The sequence below is a fragment of the Macrotis lagotis genome, chromosome 7 (genome assembly GCF_037893015.1).
Source record: "Macrotis lagotis isolate mMagLag1 chromosome 7, bilby.v1.9.chrom.fasta, whole genome shotgun sequence".
Taxonomy (NCBI): Eukaryota; Metazoa; Chordata; class Mammalia; order Peramelemorphia; family Peramelidae; genus Macrotis; species Macrotis lagotis.
In genome coordinates, this window is record NC_133664.1 from 14,849,751 (window position 1) to 14,875,387 (window position 25,637).

General features: G+C 46.8%; 1 protein-coding gene across 2 annotated transcripts in view; it reads right to left on the reverse strand.

Moving 5' to 3' along the window:
• The window catches only part of GSDME (gasdermin E), a 46,657-nt gene extending 26,088 nt beyond the window's left edge, over positions 1-20,569 (reverse strand). The window contains exons 1-3 of one of the 2 annotated variants that reach the window (XM_074195496.1): positions 20,369-20,569; positions 13,284-13,507; positions 6,614-6,806 (exon numbers count right to left, since the gene is read on the reverse strand). In XM_074195496.1, the coding sequence (XP_074051597.1) occupies positions 6,614-6,806; positions 13,284-13,494 (404 nt within the window). In that variant the 5' untranslated portion in view covers positions 13,495-13,507; positions 20,369-20,569. Of the gene's footprint in view, positions 1-6,613; positions 6,807-13,283; positions 13,508-20,140; positions 20,197-20,368 lie in introns of those variants that run through there. The other variant, XM_074195495.1, reaches the window with a different exon arrangement.
• Between the last annotated feature and the right edge of the window lie 5,068 nt (positions 20,570-25,637).

Below are 25,637 nucleotides of genomic sequence, written 5' to 3' on the forward strand. Positions count from 1 at the left end.
GTAATTTTCCCTTAACAGAAGAAAACCACTTCCCGTCTGGAAACTCTTCTTCATCAGGGTCCTTCAAACTCTATCAGTGTAGCCTCAGTGTAGCTAAGTGCATGTGTAGCTTCTGGGGCAGTTCTGCCCTGCCCCTTGCCCCCAGCCCCACACAAACATGGTGGCCCCCTACCATCCCCCCATTCTTACACTCCCCTGCACCATTCCCCCCTTGGCCTCTGAGCAGATTCAGCTCCTCCGAGTCCACAGCACCACCCAACTCTTTGGGCAAAGGGCAGTGGGGTGTACCAGTCTGGTAGGACTGCCACTGTGGATGGCATATTTATAGGGGATCGAGGCTGGCCTTAGGTGGTCAGCTCAGGGGACCACCTGGTTCCTGTCTTTGATCAAACCCCAAGAGAGGAGAACCCTCTTCTCCAGCCCCCAGACCACGTGAGCCCCTTGCCTGGCCTTAGGACTTCCGTAGGCTCCTGGATTTCAACAGCTGCGGATCTTGGGCTAAACCCTCATTTCATCCCTGGTCCAACAGGCTCACGTGGTGCCAGGACACACTGCCATCCCAGGTGTAGGAGCAGCTCAAGGGTTTTCACTCAGCTAGTGGACCCCCGCCCCGTGTATGTCTCCACTTCCTTCTGCTCCTGCAGACCAGGGCCTCCATCCTTCCTTACTCTTGGTCCTTCTGAGCTCTCCTCAGAGGTTTTAATTGGATTGTAAACAAGGAAGAAAGCTAGCAGTTGTCATGTCTGTCTTCCTTTGGATTAAGAGCATCACAGACCCCTCTGGCAGCCCATCAAGTCTGTGGACCCCTTCTCAGAACCAGATTTTTAGAAACAAAAAATAAAACACGAAGGATTAGCAAGGAAATCACTTATATTGAAATAGTTATTTAAAAGTTCACAGGGCAGCTAGGTGGTGCAGTAGATAGAGCCCCAGTCCTGGAGTCAGGAGGACCTGAGTTCAGATCCGGTCTCAGACACTTACTAATTACCCAGTCGTGTGGCCTTGGGAAAGCCACTTAACTCCGCTGCCTTAAATAAATAAATGTTTTTTGAAAGGATCCAGTAATGACCAATCAACAAGTTATTAGGTATGCACTACAAAGACAAAAATGAGACACCCTTGCCCTCAAGGGGTTTGTCTTCCATGGACGGACAGGACAACGTCCTCCAGGGATGAGCGAGGGGGCAAAGTCAAATGCAGGTTCTCCAGCAGCTGGAAGGAGCGGGCCTGGGGAGGGGGAAGGATTGGCCACAGGTGGTTGGGGGGCCGGGTGGGGTGCCTAAGTGGGCAGCCCAACCAGGGAGGGTAAGAGGCTGACCATGGCCACAGCCATTCCGAATGATCAGACTGGGATTGGCTTGGTTACTCTCTAGTAATCACCAAACACCAAATATTTGAAAATAATAAAACACTGAATTCTGTGTCATCTTGTTCGTGAAGGATATCGCGAGGATGCTGGAGAAGGCTGGAAACCCTGAGCTGAACTCTACCTTATTCACTCACTTTACCTGAGGGCCCAAAAAGGGAAACGACTCATCCAAAGTCACACAACCCATAAGAGGCAGGACCAGGACCAGAGAGCAGGTTTCCTGTCTCTCCACCTGCGGATGCCTGCAGACCCTGCACCACCCTCTCAGGAGCCGGGCACTTCAGTAGGAGCATCTCTCAATCCTGCCCCCTCACCACACCATCTCCACCGCAGCCTCTGTTCCAGGAGGCCCATAGGGTCGGGATTCCATCTCCAGGACCAATCAGCCATGGGCCTCGGTTTCCCCATCTACAAACCTCAACAGCCACATCTGAGCACTGATGTGAGGCCCTCAAACCGGTGTTGCACCTGGTTTAATTTCAGCCTAACTGAGACAACAGATGGCAAGCCCTTGGCAAACTTTATTGAGTGTGGACAGAGTTCTGGGCCCAATGACTCCTCTCCTGGGTATAAATCCAGCCTCCGACACTCACTGGCTGTGTGACCCTAGACAAGTCACCTCACCTGTTTGCCTCAGCTTCCTCACCTGTAAAATAAGCTGGAAAAACCATTCTAGTGACTTTGCTAAGAAATCATCAAAGTCGGATACGGCCCAAATGACTGAATAATAACCAAAACAAAATAGGAACAACTCTAGCTATTATCACTAGGATACACTGCCAAACCCAAGAATCCTGTGGTTCAGAGGAAACTTAGGTCTGAACCCATGGCAACCCAGGCCCGTGGAGGAAGATGAGCTGGCACGGCTTGACGCAGCAGCCAAATGAGGAACAAGCAGGGGAAACTTCAAGGGAGGAAGTGGGGGCTTGAGGTCAGGAACATTTCTCAAAGCCCCCTCGAAGGCTCATTTCTCCTTGTCAGCCACATTAGTCACAACCTCCCCCTCAGGCAAGGATGACTTCGTCTGGCCCACAGCCTGGCCTGCCGGAGCGGCACAAAAAAGGAAAGAGAAAATAGCCTGGCAACGACAGACGTCCAACCTTGCTATTAACTGCCCCTAGTTTAGGTGAAACAGCACCTAGGAAGGCAATAAAGAGGAGAAAGCTGACACGGGCACCTGGGCCATAAACACAATGCACGAGGGCCCAGGATGCTCGATGGCCATGTGGCCACAGGCTAACGGAGGCCGGTGACCTCTCCAAGGCAGGGGAGCAGGTCGGGACAGAAGCTCCTACTTCTTTGACTCTCCCATTTACAAAGTTGTTCTGGGAGGCAGACCATCACCATCTCCAATTTCCAGATAAGAGAATGGAGGATCCAGGAGGGGAAAGAAGTTTGCTCACAATCACGGAGCCAGCTCTGGGTGGGGGGAAACACTGAGGGTCAGACCACTGTTGTCGTTCAGTTATTCAGTCACGTCCGACCCTCCATGACCCCGTTTGGGGTTTTCTAAGCAGAGATATTGGAATGGTTTTTGCCACTTTCTTCTCCAGCTCATTTTGCAGATTGGGAAACTGAGGCAAACATAAGACAACTTGCCTCAGGGTCACACGGCTGTGAATCCAAATTTAATTCAAGTCTTCTTGAATCTAGGTCCAGGGCTCTATCCACTGAGCCGTTCAATTTCACTAAATTGTCTAATATTAACTTTTTTGGAACTGGAGAGGCAGCTAGGAGTACCGAGCCTGGAGACAGTAGGACCAGCCTGAGTTCAAATCTTACTCAAACACTTACTAGCTGTGTGACCCTGCAAAAGTCCCTTAACCCTGTTTGTCTCCACTTCCTCCTCTGTAAAATGGGGGTAAAAACCAGTATTTATCTACCAAGGTGGTTTTAAGGATCAAATGAGATAATAATTATAAATACTTGAACCCTAAATGCATAGAGTAGACCCTAGACAGATATCTTAAAAAGAAAAGATGAATAGGGCTGGGAGGGAGGGGGGCTTCTGAGAGACCCTTAAGGGGTCTCCTTCTGAAGAGTCCAACCCTTGAGATAATGTCCATTCAATGGCCAGCACAGATAAAATAGGAGCATCTGGCACAGCCACCCGCATAAATTATCTGGAAGACCCAGTCTCTTTACTTTCCAGCTCCTGCTTCAGATGCCCAGAAATAGTCGGCTCTGCCAATAATCAGCCGTGTGACCTTGGACAAGTCACGTCTCTCCTCTGGGCCTCGGTTCCCTTGTCGGCTAGATGACCCCCGCAGTCTCTGACCTCCCCACCATCCCACCGATCACGTTCAGAAACAACGGGACCCTAAGCTCCATCCTTTCATTCCTCTTAGACATCTGCTATTTGGCACTTCACAGGGAGACGAGGTTCAAGAAGTGGAGGAAGGAGCAGAAATGGGACTGACATGCTAGCGAGTGAACTCATGGGAAAGGTGGGTCCTTGAGCAAGTAATCTCACCTCTCCAGGCACTAGACACCTTATATGTAAACTGAGGGTGAGGTTTATGCTCAGTATCTCCTGTTTAACAAGACAGAAGCAGATGAGAGGAAAGATGACCAAAAACGGTGAAACCGAGTCTGTAATCCAACCAAAGCAGCATGTCCCCAGACATGATATGCCCATCTCCCACCTCCAGGTCTTTGCATGGGCAGGTTGCCTGTGGCTGGGCTATACTCCTCCTTAGCTCCACCTCAGAGACTCTCTCCTCCCTTAAGACACAACCCAATTACGGAATTCTAGACCGAGCTCTCCCTTATCCCCCCAATCAACCTTGTCTTCTCCACTAGAATATAAGCCAATTCACAGTAGGAATCACTGCATTCTCTGTATCCTCAGTGGATGCTTTCTTTGGCCAATGGATGTCACATGAAAGAAATAACCCTCGGCTTTCTGGAAAAGTCACTTATGAGGAATGGAACAAAACAAAAATAGTTCTAGGCCGCTTGAAGCCTTTTCCTTACAACAACTTCGTGACCTAGAGAGGATCATTATTCCCATTTTACAGATGAAAAACCCTAGTGACCCATTCATCATCACACAGTGAATGACTGCCAGAGGCAGGACTCCCTAAGACCCTCACTCTAGCCACCACTCCACCCTACCTCTGGAGCATCTCAAAGTCAACAAAGCCCTTTTCTCCCAAAGGCTCTGGGTGCCAGTCCTCCCATTTCACAGATAAAGAACCTGAGGGTAAGGGCGATTGGTTCCAAGATATATTTAGCTCATGATACCGTCAACATTGCAAGTTTTGAGGACAAAAACTGCATGCTCCCGAATAATGACTTTATCTAAATTACCTGAAATAAAAAGGCCTGGGAAAATAACCCTTGGGAACAGACTGTGCTTAAACATTACTAATTACCCACCTCAAGGTCACAGGTGAATGAAACAGATCTCCAAAGCCCATGGATACTCTGGGAGCCCAGTGACAGGGCAGCTGGGCGGTAGGAGAAGAAAGGCATTTATTGCCCATCATGAAATGAGGTAAGGCCCCCACTGTTTGAACTCCACCCTGCAGATGGGAGGCCATCCCCTCACCAACCATTGGCCTCGGCTTAACAAACATACAAAGAATCAGGATTATAAAGCATTTGTCTTCATTTTCCCATCCCTGAAACTCATTCTTAATTGAGATAATATATTATTATGGAGATAAGACTTCCGAGATCCCATCTTCCCTAAGTCACCTCACCCTTCTCCATCACATAAACATGTGGTTCTCTGTTGGACAGGATCTCAGGCACCATCGAGACCAATCCCCTAACTTCACAGATGGGGAAACGAAGGCCCAAAGGGGTTGGGTGATTTGCCGGATGCAAGAAGGAACCTTAAAAACCATTTAAGCTTATTTTACCGATTTTTACAGCTATGTTGTTACCACCTAAGGAAGCCTTCTTTCTCCACTATTTTAAAGCATGAGACTGATGAACCAAGAGCTGTTCAAATTTGTTTCCATTTTTTTAAAGTCCTCACTTGTTCCTTTTCCCAAGTCCACATGAAGATGCAGATGTTCCTGTTCAAATTCCAATGTCTACAAGAGGTTCAGCTCACTAGCCAATTAGAGAATGATTATGGAAGCCAAGAACCCCAATTCAATCATTTTCTGCCCAGGACTTTGGGACTGGGAGATACATCCATGTTTCCCAGAGTACCAGAAGCAAAAGTTTGACCACACATCTGATCTGCCCAAGGGGCTTGGATTTATTTGAAGAATAAACTACCCCCCCTCGTCCCCAACTGGATGCAGCCACTGACCTTTGCAGGCTAATCATCACACATAACCAAACTGGCCAGCTTGAAAACTATGCAAACTCCCATCTCCTGCTCCAAGTCTTGCCTAGACTCCATTCCTTCCGATCACTGCCTCCTAGAATTCCTGCCTCCCTTCCAAGTTCACCCCAAGTGCTACCTCCTTCAGGAAGGGGACTCCACTCTTACCACAAATGTTCTTCCCTTCCCACCTTCCCAAATGACATGGTGAATATTTTTCTTGACTTGTCTGCATTTATGTTGCTGCCTTCCAATAGAATACAAGCTCCCTTATCTAGCCTGGTGTGTGTCTGACCCAAGGCTAGAGAGAAGATCCTTAACCCAAGTCTAGAATATTGCTTTGAGATCCATAGCATAAATGGTAGAAGGCATCCCAGGTGAAAAGGCCTTCAGGCCTTGCCTAGAGGATCAGTAAGAGGAACTTGGGACCCTTAAGAGAAGATTCAAGAAGGGAGAGCTGCTACTTCAGGCGTGCCAGAGGGAAGAGGGGCAGACTCAGAGCAGGGGAGGAAGCTACAGAGAGGCTTGGGCGAAGAAGCACCTCCTAACTACAAGGGACAGCCCAGGGAGGAAGAGAGTAGCTCAAGAGGTAGAGCCCCAATTTGGCAAAGGCTGAATGAATGGCCACCATGAACTCAGATAACAGTGGAGAAACAGTGGAGGGACCTAAATGGCCTTTGAGGACCCAACCCCATAGGAAAACAAAAAAAAAAAAAATGAACTCTTATTATTCAGGAGATTCCCAGATTATCTCCTTTAGGCAATCACAGATTACAGATCCCATCCAATCAACCCAGCCTGCTCAATGGGCAGAAGGCCCAACAGAGTAAAACAGCTTCTCCAAGGTCACCCAAGGAGCACATATAGGATGAGAATTTGAACCCAGCTCCCAACTGCAGATGTTCAGGCACAAGATTGGGAGATGTCCATTCGAACCCCAGAGGCTGCTCCTTACCCACCTCTCCACAGTCTCCCTGATGAGCTGCTGCAGGTCCACCTCCTGTTTCCGCAGAGTCCCAAAGGAAGACTGACTCTCCACCAAGCCCGATCCTCCGATGTTCAGGGTGAACTTCCCCAAGGCGGTCTCCACAGTGCCCTTCACGACATCTTCAAACTTCCCCTCGTAAGTCACAAAGTCCGACTCAACCACAACTAGAAAGAAACAAAGGGTGAGTGGAGCTTCAGGCAGATGTCTTTACATGTAGCAAGTATTTAATACATTTTTTTTTAAAACTTGTTCTCTCCTTCCAATGGCAGGAAGAGCCCCTGAAAAAGATGGGATTCGTCTACAATTACATGCTTGGTGCTGACAAGAACTAGCCTCAGCACTGCTCCCTTAGTCAACCCTAATATCAAGTGGGCACAGGCCCAACAATCCGGGTGGTGATTTTCAATGGTGGGGCGGGGGGACTGGGAGGGTCTAGGTAGAAGATTGTAAGGGAGAAAGGGAGGGTCATTGTCTGCTACCCCTGGAACCCTGGCTGCTGGGTCATCAGTCTGATCTTTGGTCTCATCTTACACTTTGAGGAGATGGGCCTTTCCTGACTCTCTTCTACCAATCAATGAGCAAGTTTGGATGAAGGACCTCCTATGTGTAAATGCTGAGCTGGTATCTGGTGTACACAGTGAGGACAGAGACAAAACTAAAACCACATAGCCAGCTGCCTACTGAGCCCTTCAAAGTGGTTGCTCCACAGACATGTCCATAACTGGATTTGTACTTTTCCACCAAATTGTCTTTGGATTTTCTCTGTCAGTTGGCATCATCCTTGATCCCTCATCTTTCCTCTCCTCATTGGTCCAATCAGTGACCAAGTTTTCTTGCCTCTGCCCCCCAAATACCTCATTTATCTAATCTCTCTCTGGTCACACAACCCCCACCTCAATTCAGGGCCAAGTGCTTGGGGCTCAAAGAAAAGCAAAATCAGTTCCTGCTCTCAAGGAGCTCACACTTGAGTAGGGGAGACAACATGCAAAGAAGTCTGCAGCCACAAGATATATCCCTAAAAATGGAAGGTTACATGAGAGAGAGGGGACCAATGGGAGGAGGGAAGGGAGAGACCCAAGCAAGACTGGTGGGATGTGAAGGGAGTCTTCAAGGATTCCACCAGTGGCCCAACATATGAGAATTAAAACAATACACAAAGATTGCACAGAAGAAGGTTTGGGGTTTAAATGTCTAAGAGAAGATTTCATCTAGGACCCTGGAGATAAAAGGAAGTCAGCAGAGCTCATTGGATAGGAGACTGACATGACCAGACTTGAATTTGAGAAAGACCCCTTTGGGGGCTGGTTCGATAATATAGACAAGAGATGATAAGGGTCTGAATAAGGGTGGCAACTGGGTGAGTGGAAAGATGTCATGAAGACAGAAAGCCTTAGCCAAAAGATTGGATGTGGTGAGTGCAAAAGACCAAGCTGAGGCTGCCACCTGGGAGCCTGGACATTATGGAGGAAAGAAGAGGCCTGGGGAAAAAATAACGACTTTAAGTTGGATGTGTTGAATTTGAGATGCCTAGAGAACTTACTAGAGATGTATAAAAGGTAACCTAAGTCTGGAGGTAAAGAGGGAGATTAGGGTGGATACGGAGATCTGGGAATCATCAGCTCAGAAACAATCATGGGGGCAGCTAGGTGGCACAGTGGATAGAGCACCGGCCCCGGAGTCAGGAGTCCTTAAATTATTAAGGACACTTAATAATGACCTAGCTGTGTGGCCTTGGGCAAGCCACTTAACCCCATTGCCTTGCAAAAAAGAAAAAAAAGAAAAAAGAAACAATCATAGAATCCATGGGATCCCCAAGGTAGATTCCATACAGGATAAGGGAAGAAGGTCCAGGACACAGCTTTGAGGGACACCCATAGCTAGCAGCATGACCTTATTAATGATCTAGCAAAGAGGACAACAATTGTTAACTTTGGAGAGAACAGTATTGATAGAATGATGAGGCTGGAAGTCAGACTCCTGAGTTAAGAGAGGGAGAGGGAGAAGAGGCGCCGAGTGTAGATGGTCTCCTCAAGGAGTTTACCATAGCTGATAGATGGATAGAATAAGGGAGGAAAGGAGCATGGGGAGAAAATGAAGATAGGAGGGTGGTGAGGACAATCTCATGAGAGGACAGAAGGAGATGGAATCAAGGATGACCCCAGACAAGAAAAGGGGTCACTTGTGCTTGGGAGATGGGGGAAGGCATCAGAACAGGGAGCTCTCAGCAAAAGGTTCCAAGTTTCTCAGTCACAGGTGAGGCTAGGTTCTCCTTGGGAGGGTGAGTGCTGGGGTGGCCATGGGGGCCAAAGAGTTTAGAGCAATTACTAGGGAGATTGGGGTATGGAATCAATTAGAGAAGAACAAGAATGGCTACAGGGAGAGCCCCGAGTCAGTAGGATTTCCATCAGTCCTGTCCAGCCCTGACCCTCCCTGGGTGACACAGCCTCCAAATAGCTCAGTTCCCATGGATGCCTTTACAGATTTCTATCAGCTGACCTCTGCCCAGGCAAGGAACCCCTTATCTCCACTCATCTTCTGATAAAGTCCTGCCAAGGCTTCACCCCTGCTGCCCGAGCTGCAGTTTGGAGACCAGCCAGGTCCCTGGGCCGGTGTCATCCCAGAGGCACCCAGGTCTATGCTCTGGGGAACCCTCCCCAGCCTCCTCTCCCAACTCGCTCCTCCCTTGGCTCTGTCATTTCTCTCATCTGTGACCAGGGTTATCTCAGGATTATCAGTCTTGATCAGATTAGGGTTGTTATCAGCTGCAAATACTCAGAGGGTCAAAGTCACTCCGGGAGGAGTGGAGGTGGTAAGGACTGAGATAGATAGTGGCTGTAGTTTCTGACCTCGTGATCCCATCTAGGATCTTCTTGGCAGAGATACTGCAGTGATTTGTCATTTTCTTCTCCAGCACATTTTACAGATGAGGAAACTGAGGCAAACAGGGTAAAGTGAATTGTCTAAGATCACACAGCTAGTAAGTGTGTGAGGTCAGAACTGATCTTAGGTCTCTAGGCTGTCTCCACTGAAACACTCAACTATCCACAGACCCAAAGGACCTGGGTTCAAATTCTAACTTGACCACTTATATCCCCTCTCTGAGAACAGATGGCCCCTGAGGTCCTTCCCAAATCTAACTTTTTGATCCAGTGACTATTATTGCAGCATAAGAAATTAGGGAGGGGTAGGATGGTTCAGTGAAAAGAGAGCTGGGTTCAGAATCAGGAAGCCCATAGGAAGCCTCTCCAGGTCTCCCCCATCAGACAGTTATCTCCTTGGGAACAGACACTGTCTTTTCTGATGCCTGGTACATATGCTGAACTTCACTTCCCTAGACCTCAGTTTCCTCTTCTGTAGAGTGGGCCACTGAGGCCCCTTCCAACTCTAGTCCTTGGATACTAGGGGAGCTTGGACAGAGCACCAGATTGGAAGTCAAAGGGATTAGAATTCCAGTTGGACCTCAGTTTCCCAAGCTGTCATTTGAGGGCATTAGCCTAAAATGGTCTTGAGGGCCTCCTTGCATTGCCACACACTAGGATATTATGATTGTTTGTTTTAGGTTTTTTGCCAGGCAGTGGGGTTAAGTGGCTTGCCCAAGACCACACAGCTAGGGAATTATTAAGTGTCTGAGACTGGATTTGAACTCAGGTACCCCTGACTCCAGGGCTCTATCCGCTGTGCCACTTAGCCACCCCCACACTAAGATATTATGAATGTTGGGGGGGGGGGTTAGTGGGCTGAGCCTGGGAAGACACAGAACCAAGACTGGGCCATTCTGACCCTGAGCTTCCTTCCTGCTGCTCATCATCCCATCCTTGGGGGAGACCTTGGGCCTTTGTTTTCTGGGAAGGTCTCTGCCTCTTTTATAGAAATGGGAAGTGGGGATAGCCTCCTCTCACTCCACAGCTCTCAGAACTAGGAGGGACCTGCCTCAGAGACCCAACCCAAACCACACCAGAACAAGGATTCTCTCTAACTCACTGACAAATGCTCATCCAGCCTCTTAAAGCTTCCAGTGGGGTGGGATGGGGGGAATGAGGGGGAGGATACCCCCTCCCTGCACATGTAGTCAACATCCCACTGTGGAAAGCTCAGTGGGAAATGTTCCCAACCCAACACCCAAACTAGCTTTTCCCCAATTTCCAGCCACTTCTTCCAGTTCCTTGTTCTGAGACCTAGCAGAAAAAGACTAATCCCTTCCCCAGACTCTGTTGGCTCTTGGTGGCCTATTATATTAGGATGAAATCTCCTCCCTGAATTTTAGGAATATTTCTGTTCCTCTCCATCATTTGCCATATCTTCCCTAATTTTCCTTCACTAGTCACTTGTGTGGCCCTGGGCAAGCAGCTTCACCTCTCTGGAACTCAGTTTCCCCAATATGTAAAGGGGATGTTGAGCTAGATGACTTGTGGGCAGAGCTTGAGCTCTAAGTGTATGCAGGAATACCCCTGAGGCCAAGTTTCATCCCCAGAAAGAGCCAGCATTAGAATGCCCTGAGGAAAGCCCCAGAGACCCTGGAAGAGTTCTCTCTAGAACCATAGGGTAGGGCTCCCTTTATTGTCCTTTGCAGATTGCATTATTATTTTTTTTATGAATGGAGGTTTGTGGCAACCTTGCATTCAGCAAATCTTGCTGCCATTTGCCTATCAGTTTGTGCTTGCACCATGTGTCTGACATTTTGGTAATTCTTGCAATACTTCATATTTTTTTTGTTATTATAGGCCCCCCAAACAGCACCTAAATAAGATGGTAGACTTAACTGATAAATATTATCTTATGTCCAGACTGCCCTTCCAACTGGTCATTCTCCCATCTCTTGCCCTCTCCTCAGGCCTGACTATTCCCTGATCCTCAATAATATTGAAATTAGACTAATGAATAACCTTACAATGGTTTCTAAGTTCAAGGGGAAGAGTCAATCTGCAGGGCAAACTTCATTGGTGTCTTATTTTAAGTTAACCCAACTTTCAGCAAATACCACCTTGTTCAGTCAGTGGTCAGCAATAAGACCCTCCAGCAGCAAAAAGATTCCGACTCACTACAGCCCTGATGATGGTTGGCATTTTTTTTAGCAACTAAGTATATTGAATTAAAGAATGCACATTTTTAGACATGCTATGATATTCTTAATTGTCTGTAGCACAGCATAAACTGAACTTTTATATGCACTAGAAAATCAAAAACCTTCTTGTGACTCCCTTAATTGCATGATCTAGAACCAAACATACAATATCGGAGACATTCCTGTATACATCTAGAATCATCTAACTCAACATCCTCTTTTTTATGTTTTGGGGAAACTGAGTTCCAGAGGGGTGTGGCATTGTGATTGAATATACAAAGCCAGGGGCTCCTATTCCAAACCCATCCCTACTCACTTGGAGCTCCCAAGACCCATCTCTTCTCTCCTCTTCCACCTTGCTTTACCTTAGTAAACTTTCTCAGTGGACAAGAGGAGGGAGCCTCCAATTGTACCCCCCTCCCAGCATACACCAAGTATTTCAGACATAAGTAGGGAATAGATGTGGCCGCATGCCTTTAAGCTTGATGGCCATATCTTCATGGGGGACAGTTGGGTCACTACCAATCTACTGTGTGGGAGCCATACAGTGGCCAAAGGACAGGGTCCTGTTTATGTTCTGTAGAGTGCCCAACACATCCTTGGCTCTAAGGAATATGCAGAATGAATCAAAAGAGAAGCATCCAGAGTCCAATGTCTAAACCGTTCTGGGCCAAGTGAACCCAGGAAGTGGCAGAGTCATATTTGAACCTCCATTTTCTCAAGTTGCAGATTGAGTTCCGTGATGACATGGTACCATCCTGCCTTCCTCCCATCACCCTTCTGTTCCCTTGCCCAAAAGGTTAGGGAGCAAGCAGGTGCTTGGATGGCCTCCAAAAGTTCATTCTTCCTTCCACAGTAGGGACCATGGTGGTTTCCAGTCAGAGCTAAATGGGGACAGTTCCAAATTCAGGGTTTCTTAACCTGAGGGCCATGAATTTAAAATAAATTTGTATGATTGTATTTCAATAGAAACAATTTCTATTGTGATCCTCCATGTTATACATTAAAAAAACATGATTCTGAGAAAGGCATTGGCTTCACCAGACACTGCCAGAGGGGAGATCTATAACAAAGGTTTAAGAATCCATGCCCTAGATAAAGCAATAAAAGGGGAAAAACTATGTGTATAGCTATATGGATAGACATGCACTACATAATACCACATGCATGCACATGTATGTTCTGTGTACATTGATGTGGATGGATGTGTTGTATGCACATGTGTTTGCATGTATACCCACATATCTATTTCCCAATATTATACTATTCCCAACTCTTCATTAAGAGGTGAAACCCATATATCTCCCTCACTGAGAAGAGACCCAGCCTCTTCTGGCTCTTTGCATCTTCTTTATGACCCAGCACAGAATAGGTCCATTCTTGAGTCATTGTTGTTTTGTTGTCCTTTCTAAATGCTTCCTGGATGGGAGGAGGTTGACTGGCCCCAGAGTCACCCAGCAGCAGGATGAAACCCTTCCCTTTCCTCTGGATCTCAACCTCTCCTCTAGAAAAGCCCCCATTCCTGCATCTGAGGTCATGGATCCAAAGAGCAGCAAGGGGTGTCCAGCAGGGGTCTTACCTGGGTTCACAAATTGATCTTTGGTCAGGATGTCATTGATGGTGGTCGATACAAACTGGTACTTGGGTTTTTGCCAAAACCAAAATTTCTTTTTCTTCACTACAAGACTCAGAAGCTTTAAGTTGTCCGAGTCATTGAGGCTGGCCACTGGGATCAAGTCCCCTCCTGGGTCAGTGTCTCTGAGAAAATTTCGGGTGGCCTTGGCAAACATCCTGAGGATTCACCTGGAAGAAGGAGAAACCCCTCTTTATATCAACTGACAAAGAACAGAGAACTTCCAGCGCTTTCTTGGGAGAGATCTCCCTCCTGGGCCACAGCTCAGACCATGCAATAATTTCCTTCCTACCTTTGGCATCAGGGAAGCAGCCAAAATAACTCAAGCTTGATGGATGCCAGAGATTGAACTGAGGCATTAAAGGAAAATATATCTTTCCTCATCACCATTTCTCCTCTGAATTGAACTGTTATTTCTCCCTGATGTCTCACTGCCTTTTCCTGGCCACATATGGTGGAAATAGTCAGCTCTTATGAGTTATTATCCCAAGAGAGAAGGCAAATTCTGATTGAGACTGTAGAGAAGGGAGGTGGTGGTGAGAGGAAATCAGAGATGGTGCAAAATCTAGTAGAAAACCACTGGTTACTGTATTTGCAATCCATCACTGCAGTGGTTGAGGACCACATCTTAGAAGGGACATTGACAAAATGGAGCCCCCCATGATGGATTGACTCTGGGAGGCCCCAGTAAAGGATCTGGGGGCTATTTATTCTGAGAAGAAACTCCTCAGGGAGGAATTGGTCCCAGGAATCTGAAGGGCTGTCCTAAGGAATCATTGTCCTTGTGTAGCTTGACCCTGGAGGGCAGAATTGGAAACTAAGGCTGGAGAAAGTACAAAAAAACATAGTTAGCCTTTAGGTAAAGAGGAAATTGCTAAAAATCTGAGTTCTTCAAAATGGAAAGGGCTGCTGATTGACCTTTATCAGATACATCATTGAGAGATATATTATTTGGTATATGGTTGCAGGGTTGGGGGGTTAAGTGGGGTAGTGTGTCATAACAGGTCAACAACAAAGTCCAGATGGACCTGGGTTTGAGTCTTAAACCCCTCAGACTTCAGAGCAGCTAAACCTAGAAGTTACAGAACAGGTGCTATCTGACCTGGTGGAGGGAGTTCCCACCAATGAACCCCAAAACTTTTGGAAAAACAAAACCAACAACCACAACATCAAGTTGGGAGCTTGGTTCCAGTTCACTCTGTCACTGGTTGATCAACCAAGCTCCTTTCTCCATGCCTCAGTTTGGCTACTTGTTGGGGAGAAGGGAGGAAAGATAAGACATTCCCTTCTAGGAGGGAAAGTGAGTTAGCATAAATGAGAAAGTGTTGCAAGCACAACACAAAACCATTAGAAGAAATTACCACCTGAGTGAGGAGGCAAATGTGATTTCCTCATCTGACAAAGGAAATGTTTTCTTTAACAGGAAACCCTAATCAATTGCTCAAAGCCCCTTACTTCACACAACTTTTGACTCTTGGGATTTTGAAAAATGAGACATTATTTTCCCTCCAATAACAGGGGCTTGGAACAAGCATAAGTAATGAAGCCTTGAAGACCCTAATTGTCCTTTCCATTCTAAGAGGCTGTTTTTGGTTGCTTTATGGGGGGGAAAAAACCTTCCTCCCTCTCTGGCCCCCACCCTTGGAGAAAGTGGAAGGGAAGTACCTTGGTGTGATGGACAAGACAAGAGTTTGAAACTCTACTGTACCACTCACTACCTGTGTGACCTGAGATTATTACATCACTTCTCTAGGTCTGCTTCCTCATTTGTAAAATGAAGAGGTTGAAAAAAATCTGGACATTATCAGATCTGATTTCTACTGTTTGCCTTTTATTTTAGCCAAATTGAAATGTACTCAGATTAGATTAGCTTTGGAAAAACACCAATCAAAAATAAACTGGCCCCTTGTCCCTCCAATGTAGTTTGTACTCAAAGATCAGCGATCCAGTATTTCCCTAGAAGAGAATTTGAGGAGGAAAATACAAACTGAACCCTTAACATTTTGGCTAATCTCACTTTTGAGAAGAGATAAGTTTTATTTTGATTTTTTGGAGAAATATCATATTGCTTGGATTGTGATTTCTTCTGTGAATTTTGGTGGGATAGTGAAGGGCATCCCCAAGCTCCTAGGTTCCAGGCTCACTTTCTCTCTCTCTCATACCACAGAGCAGACTTGTTGCCTAATCTTGTAGTTTCTACTTTTGTGCTATCTTTGTACTCATCCCCTTCTTAGTCAGACAGCCAGGTCTTTGTCACAGTTCCCCTGAGTCATTTCAGTAGCTTTTTTTTCTTTTTTAGGTTTTTGCAAGGCAAATGGGGTTAAGTGGCTTGCCCAAGGCCACACAGCTAGGTGATTATTAAGTGTCTGAGACCTGATTTGAACCCATATTCCTGACTCCAAGGCCTGTGCTTTATCCACTATACCACCTAGCCACTCCTCAGTAGTTTCTTAATAGGTCTCCCTGCCCCAAGTCGGAGAGGCAGCTGGTAGTCTGAAGTCAAAATAATCTTGCCTCAGATTTAGTTATGGGACCCTGAGTGAGTCCCTTAACCTGTGCCCCAGTTTCCTCAATTGTAAAATGAGAATACCAACCACAAAAATGATACAAAGGCCAAAAAAAAAAGACAGCAACTTCCTCTTCACTTAGGAAGTTCTCTTTCTACTAAAAGCAGAGTATCTAATACTATCTTAACTTTGCTTTTCTGAGAACTTTCTATTAGAATGGAAATTCCTTAAAGGCAAGAACCATTTCACTTTGTCATTTTATCCCCAGCACTTAATAAAAGCTGGTTGCTTAGCCGACTGATGGTCTGGCACATGTGGATACATAATAAATGTTTATTGAATCAAAAAATAGGAAGGAAATAGTAAGAGAACCAAGTAATTGGGAATGATTCTGAACCCAAAGAAGAAACAGTAAATTAGGAGCTGTGTGAATTTAGGGAGAAAGCAACTATGTCTTATTAAGGTTTGGAATAGGCCAAATAGGGAAATGCCAGGCTGCCTGGATCTGGAGTCTGGGCTTTGAAAGTTCAGAGGGATGCTGGTATGATCCCCAGGGCAGGGAAGCCCAGTAAGAGATAGGAGGGTGAGGGATACCTCCCAGGCCAGGGCTCTCACCTAGCCACTAATGATAGGATCCTGCCCATTAGGTAAGAGAAGACAGTGGAAGAAGTCACTAGAAGCTGGCTTCACATCACCTATGGCTGTTTTTAGCTTGTTTTGTCATTCAGCCAAAGAAATACTTGTGGGTAGCACAATAAAATAGGAATGCCTTGACACTTGCAATCTCTAACTGGCCTCCTAACTGTGCATGATGTCTCCCATAGTATCTGCTTCTCCAAGCAACAGATATCTATCCTATGGCTGGGAAAAGCCAGTGAGATAGGGACAAAAATCAAACAACTCCTGGAACTCTCCCAAATCCTCCCATGCTGAATGGCATAGGGGAGGAAACACTGGAGCTGGAGTCAGAAGCATGAACTTGAGTTCTGCCTCAGTTTCCGCATATGTAAAATGGGGACAACACACCAGTTACATAAGGAGACAATAAAGAGATCACTCTGTAAACCAAAGTACCATCACAGATCAAGAGCTGAAAGGACCCTGGAAAACATTTGGTTCAAAACCCTCATTTTAGAGAGGAGGAAATCAGAGAGGGTTCAAGGGCACATTGCTAACAAGTGGCAGAGCCAGGACCACAGATTTTAAGCCAGGAGAGACCCTGGAGGCCACCCAGTTCAACCTTCCCCCTGTAGCTCAGGTAACCAAGGGGCAGAAAAGTCAGGGCACAGGAGTAAGAAGTGGAAAATCTGGGGTTTGAACTCAGACTGTACATCTACACCAGCTTCCTCTCTTTTGATTTTCCTGTTTATAATTAGCAACTTGGATCTACAAATCACCTTCTGGGTATGAGAGATACACACAAGAAAGCTGGCCTTGTATTCAGGAAGCTCTGGGTTCAGATCCTACCTCTGACATGTACTGGAAGTGTGACTTCTGAGCCAATAAAACATGGGGCTTGTGATGTAGAGAATTATGAGCATGGAGAAATACATAATCAGAACAGATTTTATGATCTTTTTGTTGTGCTGTGAAAAAGTTTAAATCCTTAAATCTTTTATATTTGTGCGTGCACGTGTGTATTTTGTGTGTATGCATGTATGTGTGTGTGCATGTACACACAGATACAGAGACACACATGTGTTTAGTATATCTACATAAGTAGTTTAAGGATTTAAACATTTTAACAGTGCAGCAAAAAAAAATTACAAAATTGATTTCCAATTACGTATTTCTCTGTGCCCAGAATTCCCTTCGTCATCTGGACTGGGTGGTTTCCACGATGAGTCCTCTCTGACTTTGAATCTATGACCCTATGATAGTCTATTTTAAGAGGCCTTCCTCACCCCAACCTGGGGAGAGCATTAAGAAATTCTAATTATTCCCATTTTGTAGTTTCCCACTGAGTCTCTCGGCTTCCTAGCCATTACCTTTCCATCTCTCAGTAGAGAAGTTTGGGGGAAAGCACTTTGCACACCATAAACTTGATGAGTATTTGGCATGGGCCAACTAGGGACTATCTATGATAGATATAGGGATAGATGATGGCTAGCATAGTGTCTAAGGGAAAAAGCATGCAATACCATAGAAAGAATGGATTGAATTGGGGATTCAACGTGGAAGACACGGGTTCCCAAATTCCAGCCCAGCTGCTAACTTGCTGTGTGTGACTTTGGGCTGGCTCTCAGTTTCTTCCTATGTAAAATTGGAGGGAAGGGGAAGATTGGACACCCCTAAAGATCTCCTTCAACTCTAGTCCTAGGATCCCGTGACAGGAAGATTTCTCCACTTCTCTGAAAGGCAAGTCAGAGCCGCCATGTCAGATGGAGATTTGTCCCTTCCAAAGTTGCCATCCTCCTACCCCCAGCTAGCTCTAATATTTCCACTGTAGGTTCTAGTGGGGAGACGGTTAACCCAAGGCCATTTTGAATTGGAAGAAAAGTCAGAAGGCACAACCCTGGATGGTTCTTCAACAAAACAAGTCAGTGTAGAATAAAAACAAAATGGTTCCTGAAAACCAGAGATCAGCCAGAGGAGGGAGATGGGGTGAGACAGCAAAAAACAAGACTAGGAGGCAAGTCGAGATCCCATTAAGAATTAAACGGGGGGAGGACCCTATAAATGCCCCAGGGTTAGAGGCAGAAGAATCCTGGAACCTTCTCAATGGAAACCAGTCTTGGACTGGAGACAGTGAGACTGCAGTTCCAGCCCCAGGCGGATCACAGGACTTGGGCTGAAAGGAGGGTTCTCAGAGAACAGTGAGGCCAACCCCCTCATCTCATGGGGGGAATGAGGCCCAAAGGGGTCAAGCGGGGGTCTAAGAGCCACGAGATCATAGAAACAGAGGAGGCATAGATTTCAACTACAAGTCTACATGAATATAGTAGAAAGAATGATGGACTGGAAGTCAAAAGACTCTGATCAAAGTCCATTTCCGCTAGTTCTACCTTTACCCTCTTTGCCTCAGTTTCTTTATTTGGGTGGGAGTGGAAAAGTAGGGGGTATCTCCACTAATAAGGAGAGAGTCCTTCAAGAATGGGCATGGGACCAAAATTTACAATCCTAAAAGAGAATATGAGTCTAGATGGCCTCCAAGATCCAACTTTCTGTGGTTCGCTCACAGGGTGCTTAGACCAACACCTTCATTTCTGGGGGAGAAAGGGAAGCACCCCACCCCCCTTCATGTGCGTGCCACTGCCTGTCACCTCCCTGAGGTCATAATCCCCTTCGAGAATGAAGGACAGACAAAGCTGGGGAGAAGTGACTTGTCCAAGGCCACAGCAGAGGCAGGATTCCAATCTGGATCTGGACACCAGATCTTTCTAACAGCTGCCTTTCGGATCATTGACCCTGGGTTCCCAGGCTCTCTTGTCTCAGTTTCCCTCCTTGTATAAAAAGGCGGAAGTCTGACCTGAAGAGTCCAAAAGCTCTGGCCCCTGCCCTGCAGCACTTTCATGCTCTGCCTCCCTCTGCCCATCATGTCACTTGAGCCTGCCCGGAGCTTCGTTGGACATAGATGTTTGAACCTGGTCTCCCCAGAAACCTGGGAGCTCCTTGAAGGCAGGGACTGCCTTTTGCCTCTTTGTGTCCTAAAACCTTGGCTCTGGCACACAGTAGGTGTCTAATAAAGGCTTACTGACTGATGGACCACATCTCTCAACACTGATGCCTAGAAAGGAGAAGTGACTTCTCCAGGTATCAGCTGGCATCCCAACCCTAACCTTTGATTCCAAAGCCTGGGCCTTGCCACTTCAGAACCACAGAGAAAACTCCAGGTTCATCGAGTCAAGCAGCCTCGGTTTATTGGTGCAGAGCTTGAGGCCCAGAAAAAGGGGTCTGCTGGGGTGACCCCACTAGGAAGTGGGGGAGCTGGCACTGAACCCGCAAGCCCCCCAATCTGGCCCAGCCAGAGAAGAGCCAAGAGACCAGAAGTCAAGGGAAAGGCGGAGGAGGTTAGTTGATTGGGGGGAAAAGAGGGAAAGGAATAAGCATTTATTAGACACCAACTAGGTGCCAAATGTTTACAAATATTTTGTGATTCGATCATCTCTATTCAACACCCCAGGTCATGGGGCAGGTGGTGGTGAGGTGGATGGGGCCCGCGCCCTGGAGTCAGGAGGACCTGAGTTCAAATCCGACCTCGGACATTTACCCCCCCCCCCGTGAAGATCCGAACATGCCAGGGCGCAGCGCTAAGGGTGCGGGGCCGGCGACCCAAGGGCACGGGCCACCCCTTACCCGCTGCATCTCCCGCCTTGCAGCCGCGCAGTTTCCGGACCGACCTTCCCCTTCCCTGCCGGGGCCTCCAATCCGCTCCGGGCCGGGCGGGACGAGGGTGGAGCCAGGCCCGGCGCAGCCTCGGAGCCTGTGCTTGCAGCCCTGGCCCGGCTCGGCTAGCAGAGCGGGGAGGGCGAGGCTGGGCAGGGGCGGGGGGGGGGGGGGAGGGAGAAGTGGGGAGGGGGTTACCGGGGCCTGCGTCCTCGGAGCCGCTCCTGGGGGGCCGGATGATCCCGGGGCCGACACAAAGCGGGGGCGTCCCGCAGGAGGGAGAGGAGGAAGAGGGGCCCCTCAGCCCCTTCCCTTCCTAGGCTCTGGTCCCTGGGGGTCGTGGCTCCTCTGGCAGAAAGGACTGGAGATACATCGGGGGCCTGCGAACCCCGGCTTTTTATCCGGCCCAACGCGGGGAGTAGTGGGCGGGCCGAGGCAGGGGTGGGGCGAGCTGGGAAACTTTGCCCCCGCCCAGCAGCTGGAATGGGACTGGGAGACAGCTGGGGGGTGGGCGGCCCGAGAAAGGGTCCCTGGAGGCTGGCATGAGGGGCGCTCCAAGGCCACTGACTTGTCGAGGGAGAAACTGAGGCACATGGGATGCCTAAGCCCACTGGGAGCTGTTTTATTTTCTGGGTGACTTCTCGGCTGAAGAGTTGTTCGGTTTGGGGAGTCGGGAGATGGGGGTCCCAATCCCGGCTTTGATGGTTAACCACTTTGTAGCCCAGACCTCTTAGCCTCAGTTTCCCCACCTGCCCGATGGGGATCAAGGCAGGCAGCCCTTTCTCTTTTCCCGACAGCACTGACATTATCAAAGAAGAAAATAAATGAAAATGAAGTGGGGGGAGGCTTTGGGCGGGAAGCAATGTGTCCCAAACCCCAGTTTCGCTGGATTAATGGGCCACATGTGGCAGCAGCCGCTGGTGGCTGCCGGGTGCATTGTAATGAAGACCGCTATCAGCTGGGGAGGGGACTGGGGCATGATGACAACCGCCACTTGCATGACGGCTGGAAAAGCCCTAAACGCTCAGCATCCAGGAGCTCCTGAGAGCCTGGCCTGCTGTCACAACAGCACCCGGCAAGGTGGGAGCTCTTCCAGCTTTACAGATGAGGAAACGGAGGCTCCACAGAGCAGCCGTTTAGAAGGGAGGTCTTGATAATTCCAGATCCAGCAGGGGGAAGTCACCTCCGAGCCTGGAAGTCCCAAGTCCGTGATGTCTTAAGAGAAACAAAGAATGGCGAAGTAGGGCCTGGATGGGGGCGGGGGCTCTACAGTCAGGCTCCAGGTGCTCCAGCTGTCCAGGTTTGTCTCATTTTGCTGATCTTGGGCCACACTCCATTCCCGCAAATGAATCCTCCACTTAGTACGGTGCCTCGGAACACAGACATTTCATACAATTTATCAGCTGATAGAAATTAGCGCGAGGATTCCAGTTCATGGCCTTCCGGCTCCTGCCTCCATAGCTGCCCAAACGCTCCTCCAAGTCCTTCCTCACATTCCTCTCCCAGAATCTCTCTTGTTCAGTCTGACTTTCCATGACCCCATTTGGGCTTTTCCTGGCAGAGATACTGGAGTAGTTTGCCATTTCCTTCTCCAGTTCATTTGACAGATGAAGAAACTGAGGCAAATAGGGTGAAATGACCTGGCCAAGGTTTTACAGTTAGGAAGTGTCCATTTGAGCTCTCTAGATCCCTGATTTCCTTCAGACTGAGCTCATGTGTTACTTCCTACAGATGTCCTGTCCTCATCTCTCCAGTTAGTAGTGGTTTCTCCTTCCAAAGTACTTTGGATTATTTTATTCATACTTTGTAAGTTTGTGGGCTTTGGGGGTAGCCAGATAGAAGAGAGAGAGAGAGAGAGAGAGAGAGAGAGAGAGAGAGAGAGAGAGAGAGAATAAATTTTCTATTTAAAATCTTTTGGTAAATCTAAAAATGTTTTTAAAAAGTCTTTTCTCTGAAAAGTCCATTCCCAAATCCTTTAGAAAGTTACTTAGAAAGGTGACTGATGAAAAAGAAAAGACTTTCATAAGGGAAATGGTTGAGAGATACCAAACCTTTTAAGTAAAGTTAATTCTTGCCTGCCTCACTGCTAACACAATGACTGGGCTATTGAAGTGTTCTAGAACTCAGCCTTCTCTGATTAAGACACTTATGGAAAGTAGGGTCCCTTTGTTTAATTCTTGATGTGAGGAGGGAGGGAGGGAGGGAGGGAGGAGGAGGAGGAGGAGGAGGAGGAGGAGGAGGAGGAGGAAGAGGAGGAGGGAGTGATCCTTACACGGACTCTTGACTGGGTTGGCCGATTTCAGGATGTTAACCTGGAACTTACTGTACAGATTGTGATTTTCTTTCTCAGGATCCCCACAAATAGGACCTGAATTCTTCTCCAGACAGCAGAGGAGGTGACGTGGGGAACTCCAATAGCTTGGATGTCACTCCAAGATAGAAAGAGCTGGGATGATTTAATGGTGTATTAAATAAAGTTGTTTCTGGAAAATCAGTGCTGAGAACACCAAGTGGAGAATTTGTATCCCCCCCCTTAAACTTTCGATACCATTTCACTACTGTCTTTGCATCTCATGCATCAATCAATGAGCATTTACTACATGAGAGGTATTGCATTATCTTGGTCACAGGGGGTACAGATAAAGGCCATCCAACAGACAAAGTAATAAGTGAAAAGTGAAATGCATTTCCCTTCTACGTGTCTTCTCTGCTCCATAGATTACTTTGAGAATATGCAGCCAGAAGAATCTTAACACAATTTTCTCAGAATCTGGGAATTAGAATGGATTAATATGTAGGTTTTCTTTTTAAATTTTATTATAAGCATTAACCCAACAAGAAATGGTAAATATAAGGAATTTGAATTTGGCAAGGCTTGTGATGATGATGATGATGTTTGTTCTTTTTTCTCAAAGAAGACCATGACATCAGGGAGGCGATGCCCTGACAAAGCACATGAATTAGATTTGAGTGGGGGGTGGGGCTTGTGAAGTCACTGGTCTCACTTTCTCCTCCAGTCATCTGAGTCCAGTGGCAGATATGAATCAGGTCAATAGGATGTGAGGTGATCAGGGTTAAGTGACTTGCCCAAGGTCACAAAGCAGCATTTGAACCCAGGTCTTCCTGACTTCAGGGATGGTTCTCTATCCCCTTCATCGTCTAGCTGCAAGTCTTGTATGTAATGATGCAATAAAAGAGGACAGAGACAACATTCAAAGGATAAACTCTGAGCAGCATATCTATCTCAGTCTGCTCTCAGGGAAAGAGAAATGGCATCTTTCATCTGGTAGGAGCTGTGTTGTATTGTGGTCCCAGGTAAAATGTGAAGATTTAAATTAATAATGGAAAGAATTTCCACACTGGAAGTTCCTCACACCAATGACATTTACCTGCCACATGCTCTAGGCATCTTTCATCTTCCTAGTTACTGACATGTTGAATCTCCCATTAGAATGGAAACTCCTTGGGGGCAGGAATTGTTTTTGTCTTTCTTTGTATCGGAGCGAGCACACTGTGTGGTACAATGCTTGTGGGCTTGAAGTCCACCACCATCAGCATGATTCCTTTACGTGAAATACCACGTACAACCCACAAGGAAGATCAATCAGGTCCAGACAAGAGCCTACCAATTTAACCTAGGCAAGTGAGACAGGGAGACTCTGACAGAAGTAGGAGGTGGCGGCTTCCAACCCTGGAATTCAGGTCTGGTAAAAGTTCTTAGCTGAATTCTAGTGGGAGAGTGAGGCTGTGTGTACAGAGATTATTAGGAAAATCCTTAAATAGATTAATTGCAAGAGGGAGAAAAAACCAATTAGGTGAATCACAATGCATCTCAATCTGAATAATAATCCTGATTGATGGTAAGAAGAAACCATAATATCTCATTATTCCGAGAAACCATGAGAGGGAGCAATTTCAAAATGTGAGTTATTCCTCTGGATTTTCTGTGATGTGGAAATTATGATGAAAGCTTCTGCATCTGACCACTGGGGGATAAAAACAGCAGCTCCGAGGGTGGGGTAGCTAGGGCTTTTGTCTCTGGTACTCAAATTTAGAGAAACTGAGAGAAATTGTAATCTATGGAACTTGGTGCCTGATGGGCAATTAAAATAGAAAGTGATCTGACTGGAGGTTGGCATGAGCCCCTACCCTGCCCCTCTCCATTCTTTTTATTTTAGGTTTTTGCAAGGCAAATGGGGTTAAGTGACTTGCTCAAGGCCACACAGCTAGGTCATTATTGTCTGAGACCAGATTTGAACCCAGGTACTCCTGACTCCAGGGCTGGTGCTTTATCCACTGTGCCACCTACCTGCCCCCACCTTTGTTTTCAATCACTTGCATCCTTAATGATCTGTGTTGTGGTGCAGTAGAAAGGGTACTAGCTCTGGCATCAGGGAACTTGGGTTCAAATCTCACTATTGACATGGATTAGCTGAGTCTTAAATAGGCTCTGAAATCTCACTGGTGCAGAGGATTTCTACTCTGAAAACTCCCCAAACTGATGTGATGATGTAACTATGATGCAATCATGGAACTATGATGTAATCATGGATTCTTTCCCTCTTCATTTTGAAAAGTCTTAAAATACAGTACAACAGATTGGGATAATACCAAATAATGGAAAGTTCTTTGAGAATAATCACCTAGCTATGTGATCTTGGGCAAGTCACTTAACCTCATTGCCTTAAATAAAATCAACCCAACTAAAGAGAATAGTGTTTCCCCATCATGAACTGTATAATTGGCCTATACTAAAAGGAAGTTCTGAAAAGCCATTGTGGCCTGGCCCAAAGGCCCATTTGTATGATAGCTTATTAGAGGCCATCTGCTTTTGCTTTATTAATGTTTTATTAAGGACCGTCTGGCTGCTGCTGCTGTCATTTTTGATATACAAAGAAATGGACATGGAAGAAGAATAAGCATTTTTCACTTAGAGACTAGTCCAGAAAACCTCTCTGGTTCTGGGATATTTTCTGAGACCCACAAGGATAATCTGAAGCACATTGCTACTGCTATGGACACAAATCCTTCTTGAAATTTCTATGTCCCATGATTCTATTTCTGGGGACTTCTCTAAGCCAAAAATGCCTCCTACTGATGAAATTGGACAGTGAGGTGGTGCAGTGGATATGGCACCAGGTCTGGAGGAACACGAATTCAAATATGGCCCCAGATACCTGGGGAAGGCATTTAATCCTTTTTGCCTTAGTTTCCACATCTGTAAAATGAGTTTAAAAAAGGAAATGGTAAACCACTTCAGGATCTTTGTCACGAAAATTCCAGATGGGTTCAGGAACAGTCAGAAATAATTGAACAGTAACAAAAACTGGTGACATTGGACATGGAAAACCAATCAATGCTCATGAGTAGGAGTTTGCCCTCATTCCTAGAAAACTTATGATCTGTTGCTGTTTGGTATAGAAGAGACAGGACACCAGTGGGTTCACAGAAGAGATGGACTCGGCAA